This window comes from Heloderma suspectum, chromosome 2 (assembly GCF_057233095.1).
Source record: "Heloderma suspectum isolate Gila_16-S chromosome 2, 16-S_ref, whole genome shotgun sequence".
In the NCBI taxonomy this organism is placed as follows: Eukaryota; Metazoa; Chordata; class Lepidosauria; order Squamata; family Helodermatidae; genus Heloderma; species Heloderma suspectum.
The window spans coordinates 268,193,386-268,211,705 of NC_139459.1; the positions used below are offsets into that span (position 1 = coordinate 268,193,386).

The 18,320-nt window shown below is 45.4% G+C and overlaps 1 protein-coding gene across 7 annotated transcripts in view; it reads left to right on the forward strand.

Annotated features, from left to right (window-relative positions):
• LOC146354543 (proton-coupled amino acid transporter 1-like) overlaps nucleotides 1–18,320 on the forward strand; it is a 52,145-nt gene that overhangs the window by 20,387 nt on the left and 13,438 nt on the right. For 6 of the 7 annotated variants that reach the window (XR_014788430.1, XR_014788431.1, XM_084839195.1 and 3 more), the window contains 4 exons: nucleotides 956–1,174; nucleotides 2,677–2,775; nucleotides 6,126–6,292; nucleotides 14,614–14,783. Coding sequence is in view for 5 of the 7 variants with exons in the window: in XM_084839195.1 (XP_084695321.1) it covers nucleotides 956–1,174; nucleotides 2,677–2,775; nucleotides 6,126–6,292; nucleotides 14,614–14,783 (655 nt within the window). In the remaining 2 variants the exon portion in view is untranslated. Of the gene's footprint in view, nucleotides 1–955; nucleotides 1,175–2,676; nucleotides 2,780–6,125; nucleotides 7,437–14,613; nucleotides 14,784–18,320 lie in introns of those variants that run through there. The other variant, XM_084839191.1, reaches the window with a different exon arrangement.

The following is an 18,320-nucleotide window of genomic DNA, read 5'->3' on the forward strand; positions in this document are numbered from 1 at the left end:
TTCTAATTACATACTCCACACAATTACCAAACCTTCCTGCACCATAATGGTACAGGAATACTTTATACTTTTTAGCTTGGGCAGAACAGGGATTAACTTGTAGAATATGCTCACTGCACTTAGAGGAGAAGAGAGTTGCAATAACCATATGAATTTGTGTCTCTCTTGTCTCCTGTGGCTCTGGGGAAATCATAAGTAAGATGCTGTAGCCATCAACATCCATCCCTTGCGAACAGCAGAAAACAGGACTGCCTTTATCTCGTCAGTGGACATGTGTTCTCCTGTTGAACAGTTGTTTTCTGAATCTGAGAGAAGTGCATTCTTATTTATTTATCCGCAGTTGTGATTCTCCTTCAGGCGTTCCTGTGATTCAGCAGTGAGTGCAACCTTCTGATTAAGAGTCTAGCATAACTTGGCACTCTCTCTTCCTGATCCACATTTCAGTTCAATCACATGACTGGCTTAGTGAAAATGTTTTAATGTTTAAGGACAAGCAGTAGTAGCAAGGCATGGACTGACTTGTATCAAAAGCTGAAGGCAACCTGGCCGTGCCCTGTGTGTACTCTGCTGCCACCCTTTTGTATACCGGGGACAGGTATCACTTCTTATGTAAGGGGGACAGTTATAACATCTTATTGCTTGTGCAAGATGTGTACCCATCAGTATCCATAGGGTGATGTTTATAAACTGATGTCTGTGCTCTTTCCAGGACAGCGATGTAAAGCTCGACCTTTCTTTGCACCCTGGTCTTATGGTGTGGCTGTAACACAGATTCTAGAATACTTGGTGTGTGCAAACTGGATTTTTAAGACCGGGCTGCTTATATTCCCGTTGTTGGAATGAGACGCATATTAACTTATTGTCAAACACATTCTGTCATAATCATGTTACAAATCAAGCAGAGGCGGGAAAAAGCCCGTTAATCACCCATTTCCCTCAACTTATTAATCCATAGGTGATATCTTCTGCCAATGGTACAACCAATGACTGCAGTGCCAATGAGACGGCGATCATGGCTCCAACCATGAGCTCCCAGTTATACATCCTGTCCTTGTTGCCGTTTGTGATATTGCTCGTCTTCATCCAGAATCTCAAGATACTCTCCATCTTCTCCATGCTGGCCAATCTTCTCATGATTACCAGCCTGATCATGATATACCAGTATATCGTCAGGGTATGTAGAGCGATCAGCATGAAAACTCCTTTCTGAATTTCCTTGTTGGCAATGGTGGTGCCATTTTGAAGTGGGGCCTTTGTGGAGGCAAGCCATTGGAGGTTCACGTTGCAGGTCCAATGTCAGTCCAGTTCAGTGAAAAGAGTGCTTTATTTATTTCATCAATATAGCACCATCAATGCACATGGGGTTATGCAGAGTAATATATATATTTATATTTAAAGGCAGGTCTCCACCCTTACCACCTTAAATTTCAACATAGGCAGAGAAAGGGAAGGCATGGATAACAGGATGAGGGCATTCAAATACATTATGTATACTCAAGATTTGTTTTGGTTGCAGGAAGGGTGAGGGCTAAGTGGTTAAGCCAAAGCCTTTTGGGGAAGAAGTGTGTTCCGAAGAGGGATTTGAAGGAATAGCGAGGGAAGTATCTGGCATAGGGTACAGCAAGAGATTAAGTGCAGAGTGTTTAGTGGGGGCGGGGGAGCAGTATACTTCCAGTAGGCTGAGAGTGGTAGAGTTCAAGGGGCAAAGGTTACATGTCAGGTGATAAGGTACGGGGTAAGCCCAGTGTGTGAAATGTGCTGAATGCAGCAACAAGGAGTTTCTGTTGGGGACAAGGAACCCAGTGAAGGGATTTTGAGTGGGAAGAGTCCTGGACAGATGGGAGGGTAGTGAGGTATGGTGGTGGAAGGCCTGAAAGAGGACGGTTGCCGCAGCCTGGCCAAAAGACAACCACAGCATGAGCCAGTGTTTTAGCTGGAGTGGTGGAAAATTGGCGGGGAGCTCGAGTGCTGCAATATACAGGTGGTCCCAGAAGGATTTGGCTGCCGAGTGAATATTAGGAGCGAAAGAGGGGGAGCAAAATACTTTGGGACATAGTGTGCCTGTGCCATAAAGACTGGCCACCACTGGTATAGCAAGACTGCTACTGGTAACACATTAGGCATATTTAGGGGAAAAAACACCAAGTGTGGCATAAGCAACTGTTGGGGTGCTGGCTGGCTTCTGCTTGTAGTAGGTCATCTGTTTTCAGTAAGCTGTGGGATTCATAGTAGCGTTTTCAAATTCCACACGTCCTTATGGAGAGGGCACGGAGGGGGTGGGAAATGAGCTTGGTGGTAGAGCACATGCTTTGCATGCAGAAGGCTGGGTCCCTGTCATCTCTAGGTCAGGCAAGGAAAGCCTCCTGCCTGAGACCCTGGAGAGCCACTGCCAGTCAGTCTAGACCAGGGGTGGGCACCTTGTGGCCCTCCAGGTATTTTGGCCTACAACTCACATGCTCCCTCCCCACTGGCCAGAGATGAGGGGAGTTGTAGGGCCATAAGTTGCCCACCCCTGGTATAGACAATACTGAGATAGATGGACCTGAGCTATACTGGACTGCCTTGGTCTAATGCAGTCTCCTATGACCCAGTAGCTTCCTATTGGAACCCTCTCCCAAGTCATTGGTTCATTTTCCCTGAAATCTAAACTCCTTTTTTTTCTTTTCCCTTTGCCAGGGCATTCCAGATCCTTCCCATCTGCCTATGGTGGCTCCATGGAAGACATTTCCTCTGTTTTTCGGCACGGCCATCTTTGCCTTTGAAGGCATTGGAGTGGTAAGTCTTGTGTGCGTCTGCTTAGCTTGCTTTGCTGGGAGTCGCAGGAGAATTCAGTGGTGGTAGGGCGTTGGGGGCAGTTTCTCCCTGGTTGGGGAGGAATCCGGCAGCGCTTGTCATCTGGCTGCTGGACATATATGAGGCGACCAATACTACGTATCTATTCCCATCTGGAATTTCCTTGCTGCTTCAGCCTCAGGCTTTGAAAAGCATCCATGTAACCTTTCGCAGGGTATTGATAAGCTAATGGTGTTCTGGGCCTAACAGTGTTATGGTAATGTTGTATTGCTCTTCTGGGATAAGATACTTTTACATTGACCTTTCTAGCTTTTTTTTTTTTTAATTTGAAAGTGCATTTGTAGCACAGAATGGTGGTGTGGGTGAGTGAACTTATCTGAATAGGTTTACTGTGTCAGTTTTCTCCTTTCTTCCCTCCCCCTGTATTCTCAGGTAATTTGTCTGTCTTATCTTGCCATGGTTTAGGATCAATTTTCTGCAGTGGTAATTCTGTTTCCTGAGCTGCTAATGACATTCTGAGATGCATTAGCCAGATAACCATTGCATCTAAGACAGGAAAGAAAAAGCACTGCTCCATCCAACACTGGTTAGGCCTCAGCCCTGGAGCACCGGGTTTAGTTTTTGTTTGTGTCCTTGAGAAGGATGTGGACAAACTGTCGAGGATTCAGAGCCAGAAAGATGATAAGAGCGAATGCAAGGCTCTGAAGGAACTAGGTATGTTTAGTTGAGATGGGAGGTGCAAAATACTAAAGGCAGGGCTGGCCCAAGAGGTTTTGATGCCTGAGGTAGAGCAGCGAGTGGCACACTTTGCCTCCACAGTCAAAGGTTCATCATACCCCAGGCCAGTCAAATTACTTTGGCACCTGAGGCAGAAAATCCCACAAACACCTCTTTGCTGCCCTTTCATGACATCCAGAATCAGTTGCCTGAGGCAACTGCCTTACTCTGCCAAACAGTGAGGCTGGTCCTGAAGGAGAATGGCTTTTCTAATAGCCCTGAGCAGAGGATGAGAGGCAAAGGGGCTATGTTGTAGTGGAGTGCAACTAATCTAAATGCCAAGCAGTGTTCCAACTGTAAAAACAAAGGTGCTTGACTCGTGCATTTATAGAATCTCCTGGTCTGGAGATTAAGAAGGCAATGGATAACTTACTCCAATCATAGCTCTAGCCAAACCTTGGTGCAAAAGACTCATGCATTGGTCTTCATATCCACTGTTTCAAAAATATCTGCATTCATTAACAAGGAAAAAATAATAATCTAAGGAAATGTATGGAAATTGACTTGGCTTGTGAAATTCTGTGTTGAAGGGTAGGTTGTAGATTTAGCGGCAATTTGTTTTATATTATCTCTGTTCATTTTGTCTTTATTCTGTTAGCTGCTTTGACATTTTTTTAAAGAAAAGCATTATATACTTTTAAAAAATATTCAGGCTTTGCAGAAATGTGATACTCATGTGATTTGCATTCAGAAATGTGAGTCACACACAGATCTGTGGTTATCTGTGGTTGATTTTGAGTTCTATGAATGACTTCTACGTAGAGCATCTCTGCCTCTTTGTGTGCGTGTATTATACAAATTGGCTCATAAATTATGATTTCAACAGTAAAGGTTAGGTCTCTCTCCCCTGTCCCCGAAACTGCCATGTTTATAAATGTTCCCCATGATGGGGAAGAGACAGCCATTTTTTCTTCTGTCACATGTACACTGATTGGACTCCCTAGAAACAGTAGTTATATTGGGAGTCCCTGCAGTGTGTATGAGTTTGCCTTTTTTGCATTACACAGAATGCACAGGTTCATGCAATATACCAGTGTGCCTTTCCCTTCTTGCAACATAGGAAGCAGCTTTTAAATGTATTTGGCAAGGACCAGGATGGCAAAGAATAAGGAAGGAGGAGAGTGGATTTTAGATGGCTTGCAGAGATGAGGGGCTAAAGAACAGTGGCCACATCAGAGGAATATTTCTAGCTGTGCATGACATTGAAAGCTAATCCATTGAGCATTGGTAAATAATGGGGAGGAAGCAGTAAAAGGTGTGGATGGAATGGTACTTAATTGCCCTGCTACTTGTTTCTTATCTGTACCGGGCCACTGTGTAAACTCGGAAGCCAAAAACTCAAAGTTCATTAAGATACTGGAATTACAGAACATCCTGCACATTATAGCAGTACTCTTTACAGGTGGTAATGTGTGTACTATGTGTCCTGGCAGGGTTAATTAAGGTAGTGGGCCGGTTCGCATGATTAGAATAAGCCACCATAGCTTATTTAAGCCAGTGTGCGTGCCAGGCATAATTTCCATAATCACCACCCAGGCGCAGCTTGTCATGTTGTCTGAACCTGTTGGGCTGTGGGAGGGTTATTGGAGGGATGTTTCTCCCTCAAACAGGCCATGCTGCCTGGTTTCAGATGGTATGACAAGCTGCGTGACAGGCGATGATTATGGAACCCCCCCCCCCCCCCCCAGCATGTGCCGTGATTTAAACAAGCCACCGTGGCATAAATAGAATGAAATAGAAGAGAGCTTCGGCTATTGGGTGGTATAGAAATGAAATGAAATGAATAAATAAATAAATAAATAAATAAGCTTATTTTGATCATGCAAACCAGGTCATTGTGTGTGTATGAGAAGAGATTAAAAGTTGTCACAGTCCTTTCTTCCAGGAATAGTAGTCCTTTTCTTTTTAAAGGCAGTGCCACCCAAGGTGCAATTGGTGTGTCAATAATGAAAACATCTTATAACTATATTAGCTGATGAAAACAGCTAATTAATTTTTGTGAACCGCCAAGAGAGCTTCAGCTATTGGGCGGTATAGAAATGATTTAATGTATAGAACTCCTTGCCACAGCTCCTTGGGCGTGATGGGAGACTTGTTTAAGGGTGCAATCCTATGCATGTTTAAACATAAAGTCCTACAACTCCCAGCATTCCCCAGCTAGCCCTGCTATAGGACTTTTTTCTGTCTAAACATGCATAGGATTGCGCCCTAAATTTACTATTTTGAAGGTTTAGACTAATAACTGTTGGATTCAGTTCTTGGTAGCTACAAGCTACCATCATGGTCAAAAGTCATCCTCTGTGTTCGGGGAGTGTGTTTGTCGCTACCAGATGCTGGTGATTAACTGAAAAGATCTCTTTGGCATCTGGCTGATTGCTGAAGAGACCCAATGCTGAGCTAGATGGAATCCTGGTATACCCCAGTGTCTTCTGTTGTTGAGGTTCTGTTGCAGAATTAACAGGCTGAGGTTTAATTAAAGTGAAGAGTAACGTGATACATTCTGCGTGTTTTCTTTTCAATTCAGTTAAATTCTGTGTTTCCTTTTGTTCACCAAGGTGCTTCCTCTAGAAAACAAGATGAAGACCCCTCAGCACTTCCCCATCATCCTCTATGTGGGAATGGGAATTGTCGGCTTCCTCTACCTCAGCCTGGGAGTACTGGGATACTTACGCTTCGGAGTCCACGTCCAGCCCAGCATAACTCTCAATCTGCCCAACTGTTGGTGAGTCGAGGCAAAGGCTCTTCTGTTGGTCTGATGCAAGCAGGAGTTGGAACAATAGGATACAGTGAAGTGGTGTCGGATGGAAGTGCATGGGTGGATGCTAAGGCGGAGGAACAGTTTGCAAGGGACTTGGGGCACTGGCCCGGTGGCAGGAAGAGGGGCGGGGTGTGTGTGTGTGGAGTCTTCCAGTTTGTTCAGGCTCCTCATCTTTCTGTCCTGGGGTCACCATCTCCCCAAACAGTCCACTTCCCTCTGCTTTCCAAATTTGTGGCATTTGAACTGATCCAGAAACAGGTTGTGATAGTATAATCAAGCATATACCTCATCTCCAAATCAGATTGGAAAGGCAGGCACTTCTGGAAACAACCGGATGTAGCGGCGCAGTTTGTACCAGAAAGAGGCCAGCATCACTTGGGAAACACCGTTTGGGATTACTGTTGTGGAAACTTTTAACAGTGCAGAGCGGCCAACCTTGTAATTGCAATGTGTCATCTTGCTTTTGCAAATGATTTGCCCGCTCATACTTGCCTGGATCCCGTATCTGCAAAATCTCTTCCTTCTGACTCACTATTCTGTGCATCTAGGCCTATTTACATTGAGTGTCTGTACATGTTGCCACATGTAGGACATAGCCAAGGCAGCTCTGTCTGCACTTGCAAGACCTCATCTAAAAGTTCATAACCGGGGCTTCCAACACTACCTTCCTTACATCCGTGTCTGTTGGCAGCATTGCTCAAATCTTGCTGGAAGCTATTTTGATTAGCTCTTCGCTGTTTCTCTGTTTTTCCTTTATATATTTCTTTGAACCTGAGGGGGCAGTACAACAGGGTTAAGTCTAGGAACCCTGTCCAATGCTTCCTTAGGGGACCTGTTTGCTTGTTATGTTTCGGAAAGAAATCTTAACCCTGTATGTTTCTTGGGCTCTCCCTTGGGGGTGAAAATTATTGAACGAACTGGGCTGTGCCATTTTATTGAATGGAATCTCTTCCTGACAACCTGATCTTTGCCAAAAAAGGATGGGTGGATTTCAGTTGGTCAGGGAAATACTGCATTCAAGTCAATGTACTATGAATGCGGACACTCATTAACTTCTACAGTGTGAGGGAGAGATTGTTATGCTAGGTGAAGAGTTCTCTATGGCAGAAGTGGGCAACTTTTGGGTGTTGGCGGGGGGTCTTATTGCCGCTGAATTTGCTGCCGCAGCAAATTTAATAGCAGTGGGGGGGTGGGAGCCACAAAAAGGGCTGTGGGGGGCTGTGTGTTGTCCACCTCTGCTCTATGGAATGTAACAGTGAGGTCTTATTTAATGTTATTCAGACATTACCTGTGCAAGCCCAGAATTCTTTCTGCAACTAACATTTTAAATGACAGCTGGTTTTCATATGGACTTGACCTTTAAGCAGCATTCTATTCTTGTCTAAAGGATGTTGAACTCACCTCTTATATCACTAGCTGCCTTGCCACTTTTTTTCAGTTTCTGTTTACCAGCTGGGTGTTCACCAGTTAGCCCTTTTAAAACTGGTAGGCTACCAATGGGAATGAAGGCAGGGCTGAAAGGGGGCAGGGTTAGGGTGCTCCCTAGTGGGTTCTTCTTTGTTCTTCAACCTGCTGCTTCACCTTCAATACCTCTGGAAGTGAGGGCTGATATTTTCCAAAGTGCTTTGAAGATGGAAATGCAAAGTATCACATTGGGTTTACCTTGCGCATTTCAGTCTGACTCACTTGTCTTATTAATCAAAGGCAACACGCAGAGACTGTTCAAAGCCTAATGTGTCCAAGCTGTGTCATTTGGAACTAGCAAGTGGCATTAGGTAGTCTGCACCATCTACTGCTTGCTTACATCTTATACAAATGGCACTCTGCTCTTTTATGGACAAGCTGGCAAATAGGAAGCCGCCTGGGACTGTCTTATCTGAGAGAATAATATTAAAATTGAAATTGTTTTGCCATAGGAGCCCCCAGACAAAGCTTTTGCCAGTTGCGCTGATCTAAGACCGTAGCCTCTTCATAACTGCTTTTTCCAGCTGTTTTTCCCCTTCGGATTCTGAGAAGCTCAGGTTTGAGCAAGATGGAGGGAAAGGCCTAATTAAAAGCCTAGTGGTTGCGTTGGCTGAAAGTTTTGGCTGTTCTGTTTATTTGTAACTTGGAGGCCATGCTAACTGAACAGGCATCTTGTTAGCACGCTTTCTTCAAAGCATTTGACATCCAGTCCAAATGCTTTCTGTCTCGCTTCACCCACCGCTAGCCAGAGCTTAGGGCCTCCTTTTGGCTGTGCCACTTGGATTCGGAGGCTTTCAGATGCCTTTCAAATTCCAATACCTTTCGCAAACTCAGAGGCCAAGAAGTGACTCAACATGAATTAACCAAGGAAAAGACTGTAGTTCTCTGCTGCAAATGTAAAGCCGGCTCCTGTCAACTGCCTTTCACAAATGGAGCACCAGCATCAAGAATGCTCGCTCCCTCCCTCCTTGAAGCTGAAGAAAGTTCTGTCCTTCCTACCTTAATGTTGTTAAGTGGTAAGTCAGCACCAACATTAACCAAGATTCTCCTGCATCTGAAATGTTACTCTATGCCGTGATTTCAGATCTTGGTTAAAAGGTGACCCTGGTTAATGCCATCAAGTGCGTGTTCAGGCACACTATTCCTCTTCATGCACGATGGTTCTCACGTTGGAGACACCAGTGAGCCAAAGGGAGCTGGCCTTTCATGTAATGTGTGAAATGGCCCCAAAACTGTACTTTGGTACAAAAATACATGTCCATGTCTACAGCAATTTGCTGTGGCTGTATTGGCTGGAAAGATTTGGAAAAAGTGAATTAAAGCCATTTTTCTGTTCCCTTTGCTACTCATGCTTTGGTTTGGGATGTTCAGTCTCTCAAGGTGGCCTAAGGGTCTTAGGGTGTAATCCTGTGGCCGCCAGGCAGCAGCTAGATGGCTGTAGGATTGGTTGGTTCCTGGAGAACCCCCTCCCCACCCCTGCTGCCTTGTAGGCAGTGCAGATCGTCCCAGCTCCGCATTTGGAAGAGCAGTGTGGAGCGGGGAAAAAGGGGGTGTTCCTGGGGGTGGGGAGGGGATGGGGGAAGCCTCTTTACAAGGCTGTCAATGTGCTGTCCAGTCTCTCCCTGCCCCAGACTGCTCCAGCTAGTCAGCCAAAATCGGCCATCTAGTCAGTAATGCAGGGCAGCCGGAGCACAGAGGAGAAGATCCCCACTGCGCTCTGCCCACCTTGCATTGGATAGGCGGCCGCCTCCGAGTTCAGCGATGGCCAACTATCTGCATAGGATAAGTCCCTTCGAGATTTTAGGCAAACAGTAAATACAGGAACTGTGAAAAGCAGCAGGACTGTGCTGCATGAAAACCTTTTCCCTCTCCTGGGGTTACTACTTGGGTCCTAAACAGGACCTGCAAAATGAAGTCCTTGTGATGTGGGCAGGTATCACTGTTTGGCCCCATTTTCTCTGCTGCCAGCCTGTGCTGCAAATGGGCAGAGAATCGCAACTGTGTAGGCAGAGCACAGAGGCTGTCGTCTTCCAGGAATGCAATGTGCAGAATAGGCATGTCTAACTAAGCCTTGAAAATTGCCCTGTGCTGCAGAACACACCCTAGCATTAATTTGCATTGACATCACTTAATAAGAAAAGTCATCAGGCATTTGCAGAAGCATCTTACATGGATGCTTTCTTTCCCCTCAATGACCTTGACCTCCTTAGCTTCTGTTAACCTTGGCTACCTATCACCAAAGCACTGTTGCCAGACAAGAGCAGAGGTATTGTGTCATCTTTCACAATAACGCTGGTTGGGATATGTTTGAAGTAACCAGTTGAAGCTCTGATTAAAACATGCCCTCTTCTATGTATTTTGTTATCTTTGAGTAAGACTGAAGTGTTTAATGCCCACAGTTAGTAATATCCCTTGAAATGTTTCATGCCCCGCTGATGCATGTTTTGTTCAAGTCTTCTTTCCTGTCACCTATTAATTCATCCAATCCATTGATGTACTGTATAGCTTAGACCAGAGGTAGTAGCCTGGTGCCCTCCAGATGTTTTGGATTACAGCTCCCGTAATCCTTGGCCATTGGCCATTCTGTCTGGGGCTTATGGGGTTTTTAGTCCAAAACATCTGGAGAGCAAGTCGCCTGCTCCTGTCTTAGATGCTCCTGAAGTCACTCTGTAGGTGTCCAAAGAGTGCTGCTCAGGGTTGCTGTTCTTCCTCTTCAAACAGAAAACAGATAGATGTGTGGGTGCTCTCCTTTTGTTTAACAATAAGTAGGGAAACTGTCCCTCATGTACTTTCTTCCTTTGGATTTTTTGGGAAGCCATTCTTCCCCTTCCCGCCCCCTTCCTGTTGGTTAGGAAAATATGTGGGTTATATTCTTGGCTCACTCTCAGCTGGCTGCTGCAGGTTATGCCAATATTTTTGCTTTGCCAGTGGGATCCTTTAACCTTTGGGGGCTTTTGGTATTGTCGAGCTGTTCTTGTACAACTCCGCAAGTCTGCTCTCTGAACAGAAGGAGTCAAGCTTCTTTCTCGCCCTTATCTTGGGAATGTCTTTCAATGTACAGAGGACGGACTGTTCAGTCAAGGCAAGGGAGGGTGGGTTGTACTGAATTTGGACTTTGAAACCATTTAGGATTATGACAACTTTCTGTTCCTGTCCTATGGCAGGTTGCTAGCTTAATAGCTTTTCTGTCCCTCACAGAGTCATCAACATTTTCTGCCCCAGCCTTCAGTTTCCTAGAAACTAAGTGCATTTGTTCAGATCAATGAAAGGGCTGTTTCTCTTAGTTGGCATCTTTAGCATTTGCCAGCTCCTGACTCTGTCTTCACCTCCCAGTGCCCCCCCCCTTTGAAGGCTGGAATGCATGGTCAACTGTAGTGGACCAGAAGAGACCACTGTAAATGATTACTGCAGTGCGCTGTACGTGGGGCTACCTTTGAAGACAATTTGGAAGCTGCAGCTTGTGCAAAATGCAGCAGCCAGACTGATAATGGGGACCAGAAAGTCCAAACATGTAAGACTGATTCTGGCCCACTTGCACTGGCTGCCTATATGCTTCCAAGCCCAATTCAAAGTGCTGGTTTTGACCTATAAAGCCCTACATAGCTTGGAACCACAGTATCTAGTGGAACACCTCTCCTGGCGTGAACCACCTCGTACACCACGCTCTGCATCTAAGGCCCTCCTCTGGGAGCCTCCCCTGAGGGAGGCTCGGAGGGCGGCAACAAGGGTGAGGATCTTCTTGGTGGTGGTCTCCCATTTATGGAATAATCTCTCTGATGAGGCCCGCCTGGTGCCAACATTGTCTTCTTTTTAGTGCCAGGTAAAACTGCCTTCTTCTCTCAGGCATTTGGCAGCATATAATTAGTCTATTATATCTGGCTGATTGTTTTAGTTGTATGTTGTTGGGTGTGCTATTCTTTCTGTGCCATTACATGAATGGTTTTATACTTTATATAATGCATTTTAATTGGTTTTTAATTTTTGTGAACCGCCCAGAGACTTCGGCTGTGGGGCGGTATAGAAATATAATGAATGAATAAATGAATGAACAGACATACTCCCTAATTATATTGTACCTTTGCATGGATTTTAATTGCAAGCCACTTTGGGAGCCAATCTTGGTTAGCAACTGGGGTATAAATATAATAAATGGATAATATTTAGGGCACTAAAGAAGCAAGGTCACTAAGAATCATGGAATGAATGATAGAAGTAACAAAGATACTTCTCTAGGCCACCAAATTTGCCTGAAAGTTTAATTGTTACAACACAGATTCTTGCTGCACCTTAAGACTAACAGGTTAGTTGTGGGTGGAATAAGCTTTTGTAGACTAGTGTCCACTTCATCAGATGCATGAAGTGTTATCAGTTGGCAGAAAGAAAATGGGACCGAATGGCCATGAAATGGCAACAAATACACTTTAACAATTCTGTGTAAAGTTTAAGATAAGTGAAGTGACCATTCGGAACAGCAGTAATTGGCGATAATGCAGACTTCTCAGCTTTGCTGTATTAATAAACATCTGCAGTGGAACAAGAAACCATTGTCTCAGTTTAAGCCTATATGTATGGAATCAAACTTCTTGCTAAGTTCTAATGCAGCAATCTCTTGCTGGAGTCTCCCTTTTGAAAATCTGGAGAATGGCAACTTTCGGGTCCACAGTAGAGTGTCCTGGGAGACTGAAATGTTCTTCCACTGATTTCTGAATGTTGCCATTTTTATATATTACACTTTTTTCCCTGCACCCCTCCCTCCATGTAAACATGCTCTATGCGTCACTCCCGAAATAGCTCGCCTTTGAGTCAAGCTGGTGAGAGTGCAAGCAGCAGTGAGTGACATCAGCATTGCATAGAACGAACACCAGTGCCAATGCTGGCAAGTACGCTGCTGTGGGAGAAAGGAGATGATCAGAAACCGTGAAATACCTAAGTCCTCCCAATCAGAGTTTTGGGTACAATATTGTGTCGCCCACCAGCCTATCTCTTCTTGTGGCAGCCCCTGAATCCCAGGGGAAAGTGATGTGGAAAATCTCCAAGATCATATGGGGAAGTCCTGACCATGAGTCATACCTGAAACATCAAGAGAAGCTACAGGATTATTTGCAGGGGATGGGGGGCGGGGGAGGTTTGTTTTTTTCTGAATCCAGTGAAGTTTTCAACTCTTCCAGGGAGACTGGAGGTTCCCCACCCCTGATTTACATCTTTTGTAGCTAAAACCCTGTCCATCTTTTTGGTGTGTAGTTATTGGTTATTGTCTCCACGGCTCCTAAGTCTCGAATAGTTCTAATTCCTTCTAATATATTTGTAGAATGTCATCATAATCCCTCTCAGCTTCCTCTTCCCCCCCCCCCAAGTTTACAAAGGTCAAGCTCTCTCACTTCCTATTTCAGTCCTGCAAATTCTATGCTCCTGTAATCATCTTGGTTGTTCTTCCTTGCATCTGCTCCTGTTTGAATTCATCCTTCTTTCAAATGGATGACCCAGACTGGATACAGCATTCACTGGCATCGCCAGTGCCTTGTATCAATATTTTCTGTTTTATAGGAACATAAGAACAAAAGTCCAGCATTCTGTTTCCCACAGCAGTCAGGCAGATGCCAATGGGGTACTCACAAGCAGGGCATGAGGGCAAAATCTTCTTCCCCTATGGTTTCCCAAGCAACTGGTATTCATGCACCATGGGAGTAGCATGTTTATATCTTGTGAGCCACACTGAGAGGGTTGTATCCTAAAAGGTTGCCTACAAAGATGTTATATAAATATAACAGCCATCATGACGAGTAGCCATGAGTAGTCTTATCCTTCATGAATTTGTCTGCTCTCCCACCATTCAGGTTCATGGGATGACCCTTGGTTCTATTACTGGGGGAGGGGGGGCAGAAATGTCTCCCTGTTCATTTTTCCCACACCATGCATAATTGAAATGCAGCAGTCAGAACTGTGCACAGTACTCTGTGTGTTGATGCACCCTAGAATTATATCAGGACAATACCGATAGTTTTAATGCCTCCTATATAACTCCCTCTACAGTTGCAGAGTTATCCTGAGATGAAAATGCACGGCTAAATGTAGGACAGCTGCCTTCTAAGGATTTCATTCCATTTCTATTCCCGTTCTTGAGGTCATCCAGTTCATCCTTCATTATCTTCCCAATACCTCTCTGTTAGCAGTGCTGTCTAATTGTGTCGGCGGATTTCAGCAATGCAGTCATATTTATTCACGGTGTGACCTGTTAATTATCTCTGCTATATTTTATCTTTTTGCTCCATAATGAATTTTAGGAAGCTCCTTTCTGTAAAATCAGAGCTGAAAATTCTTGCCAGTTGTCAAACACGCACACCCCTCCGACAGGAGTCTGTGTAATTGGGAGACTTCCACTCTAAACAAGAATCCATAACTTTTTAGAGCCCATGAAGTTGTGATTAGTTTTGAATACAAAGTTCAATGGTGTCAGATCATTTGGGGACAGACAGCTCTTCAGCATCTGTCCTCTTGGCTCTGAAAAAGGCATTGCTTGCCCTAGGAAGTCTATGCCTTGTTGCGTAGCAGTAAAGCCATTTGATCAGGGCAAGTGCCTTTCCATGTTACACTTGGTTTCTACAAACCCCTGGGTCAGGAACAGCACTCGCTTTCACTTTTGCAAGCAGTAATTGCCTGCCAAGGTACCCTGTTGCTCCATGCCTTAGGGAGCACAGACGTTCTCAATTTGCTTTGTCACTGGCTTGTCTTCCTTTTCGTGTTTGACTGAAGTTCTTCACATGGGAGGTTGAGTGGCTTTAAGTGTTGATGCATCACCTTTTTTTCTTTGTCCTTTCTTGCAGGTTGTATCAGTCTGTTAAGCTGCTCTACTCCATTGGGATCTTCTTCACTTACGCGCTGCAGTTCTATGTCCCTGCAGAAATAATAATTCCGATGGCCGTCTCTCGGGTCTCTGAACGCTGGGCGTTATGGGTCAATCTGCTGCTGAGGGCATTTCTGGTTTGCATAACATGTGAGTAAGAGGCCAAATCTGGTGAATGTTTTCTTTCTGTTTGGCAAGAAAGACGTATCCTGAACACCTAAAAATTAAATCAAGAGCAGGCCTCGTCATGGGTGTGTGCGCAAGGTGATGCTGCTGTTGCAGCGTCTCGGTGACTTAGTCCACATCGGTCTAGTGCGATGGCTTTGCTTAGCTGTCTAAAGTGAATAATGCTGTTTGCTGCCAGTAAGAGGTTACTCAGAGTTGTTAAATATTCCTGTTGTGAACGTGAAGGGAAACCCAGCATGAATTCCCATGGGAAGACTCACCTGGAAAATCCATTTTGGCTCGGCATCTGCAGATGAAAGCTTGGATATAGAGTTCCTGTAAGTGGGAACTTGCGCATGGGACACTCCTGCTGGAGTAAGGGGGACAGGGCGGTGATTTCTGTTTATTTCTTTTCTCTCTCCCCCCCCCCCTTTGCCTTGTGCCTTCTGCAAATGTGCTCTGTAGGGTTGGGGGACCCTCCAGAACCATGTGTGGAGCTGCAGAAGGAGGATCAGCTAAAAATGCCCCCCCCACACACACACACCCCCTCACTCACTTTTTCCAGTGGAAGCATCCATTGCCTCTGATACTGGAGGTAATATATAGCCAGCATGACTAGTAGCCATTGATAGCCTTATCTTCCATGTAGGATTTGTCAGGGCCAAGCTTGAGAAGTATGGGTAGATAAGACTAGCTTTGTTGTTGATGCACCCCAATAATACCATTTTTGCCAATTCCTAGAACTGTGCAAGGCTTGTACATTTTACTTATGCCCCAAGATAGCTTGCTGTCTCCAGCTTGTATATGTTGCTTATGCCCCAAGTTAGCTTGATATCTCCAACCAGTATTGCAGATATGATCCAGCAAAGAAGGTGGCTAAAGCTTGCAGGCAAAGTTTACTGCTGCGATAGGATATCTTGTGCATACATGTGCACACAGATACAGACCCCTTGTTTATCTGTAGCATGGGGAAAGGCTGTAGGTGAAATCTAGAGAAGACGTCAAAATAGCTTTTTGCAGCACTGGAGAGAGTCCATGCTTCAAGCAAGTTATTTGTCTCTGCTTTCAGACAAGGTCCAGTAAAGACCTTGAGATCAGTGGCTATATGTTCCCTTGTTCGTTCTTTGCAACTTGATGTGAGAATCCCTGGACCATGCAACATGCATGCTTCCCCCCAGAGACCGCCCACATCACCCCCAACCCCCATTACACAGGGCATGCAAGGAGAGTCTTTCCTGTGCACCCTGTGTAGCAGCAGCGCAGTCAGGCTTCTGCCTGCCCACCAGTAGCTAGGGCCTGGCTGAAAGCTGGTGCATCGACTCAACGCACTTCATAGCATCATTTCTGATCACAGCTGTGCCAGAGTCTTATGTAACCACGCTGTAGCTGAAGCTGCCATTGCATCACTTGAAGCGGCTTCAGGATTGTTCTAACGACGTAACTGGCTTCCGGGCAAAGCACCCATCGTTGCTAGCTGTAAAGCAGTGGGACTACTTGCCCCACTGGAGTTTTTGACCAGAACAAGCTGTATTTTAGTTGCGAATGACCCCTAGGTTATGATGTCTCCACATAGGGTTTCCGCACATTTTTATTTGGTGCCGCACTGCGCAACGAGGAGAACGAGGATAGCTTTGATAGCATGAAGGAGATGTGGAGACCATGGAGGTGGCGCATGCATCTGCCTGCTCCCCTTCTGTGGCACGAACTGGCGAGAACAGAAGGGAGGCAGAAGGAGCGCTGGCACCTGCATTCATCTGTACCGCACGTCCGGGAGAGCTTCTGTTTGTTCCTCATAACGAATCAATTTTCAAAAATGTCTTGAATATGCGTGGCTTAAATTTTGTGAAAACTTGTTCCGTCACCCCTGGATGTATTTTTCGCCTAGATTAATTCCCACTTCTCCTTTTTTATTATCATAGAATCATAGAATAGTGGGGTTGGAAGGGGCCCACAAGGCCATCGAGTCCAACCCCCTGCTCAGTGCAGGAATCCAGGTCAGAGCATCCCTGACAGATGGCTGTCCAGCCTCGTCTTGAGCGCCTCCAGTGTGGGAGAGCCCACCACCTCCCTGGGTAATCGGTTCCATTGTTGTATTGCTCTAACAGTCAGGACGTTTTTCCTGATGTTCAGCCGGAATCTGGCTTCCTGTCACTTGAGCCCATTATTCCGTGTCCTGCAATCTGGGATGATCGAGAAGAGATCCTGGCCTTCCTCTCTGTGACAACCTTTCGAGTACTTGGAGAGTGCTATCCTATCTCCCCTCAGTCTTCTCTTCTCAAGGCTAAACATGTTCTTAGTTGCTCCTGGAGGTGAAAGTGGAACCAGGGTTCACAGGGATGCAACGCTGGGCACCCAGGGCCAAATTTTCTTATTTTAAAATGTTTATATGCCGCTTCCCATTTTCAAAACTCCCGACGCTTACAGCAAATTATTCTAGAATCCTGAAGTTTACAACAAATGATAAAGCAATACACCTCCATAAAAGCATAATGACATTAAGACGCGTTAATGGGTGGGAAAAGGCAGGGTAAACAAGAAAGTTTTTTAAAAGCTTCGAAAGTACATAATCGTAGGTGCCTTACGTATGCCTCCAGTGTTAGTGATTAATCTGGGAGCACACCCAGACTGAGTACCCTTTCTTTCAGGAGGAGTGGGACCCTGTCCAGAACAGGTAAACTCCTCATTCCTGGACCCAAGAACCTCCTTCCCACTGTGCCTCCATCTTGAATGAAGTGCCTGGGAACAAACAAGGGGTTAAAGTGGCGGCTGACAGCACCTGAGAGCAAGTGATCCCCTCTCAGATAGGAGGATTAGTCATGTGTCAGAAAGGTGCTGTGGGAGAAGGATGCAGATTCCACTCTAGCATATATCCCGGATAGGCTTTGTGCCTTCAGAGTATAAGCTTACTGGGCTCTCAGCAAGGATAAGAGCAATTAAGTGAGTTGGATGAATATTAATCACAATGATCTCCCAGCCCCAGCGTAAGTCTTTGTCACTGCTTGGGTGTCCAAAGAGAGGATGTAATTCTGGGTTTTGAAGTGCTAAGCAAAATAAAAGCAAAGTCTACTTAAAAGCCCTTTGAATTAATATCGATGGCAAGCGTAACCATGGCTCCCTGAGGGCTGAGAAGCGGCAGCTGGGTAATTTGGTTTGGCTGCCTATCTCTTTATTTTTTAGTGGGCGTTAAAATCCTGTTTGCTGTGAGGTGTGACAACTCTGGCTTGTAGGCCCCTTCCAACCCTACTATTCTATGGCTGAGTCATAGCGTTGCTCACACACTGCTGCGTTTTGACAGACCAATAATTCACTGGTCCAACTGAGTGCTCACTGGTGGGGTCATGCCTTTGGAGGATAGAGGAAAGTGGAGATGGAGAAGGGAACGTCAGTATGCCTTGGATGACTTCCTCCTGGCATTGACACATTCCTCATCTTAACCTATACTCATAGGCATTCAGACACCCTGGTCCTATGCATGTTTACTCAGAAGGTAAGGTCTACCCTGTTCAGTGGGGCTTACTTCCA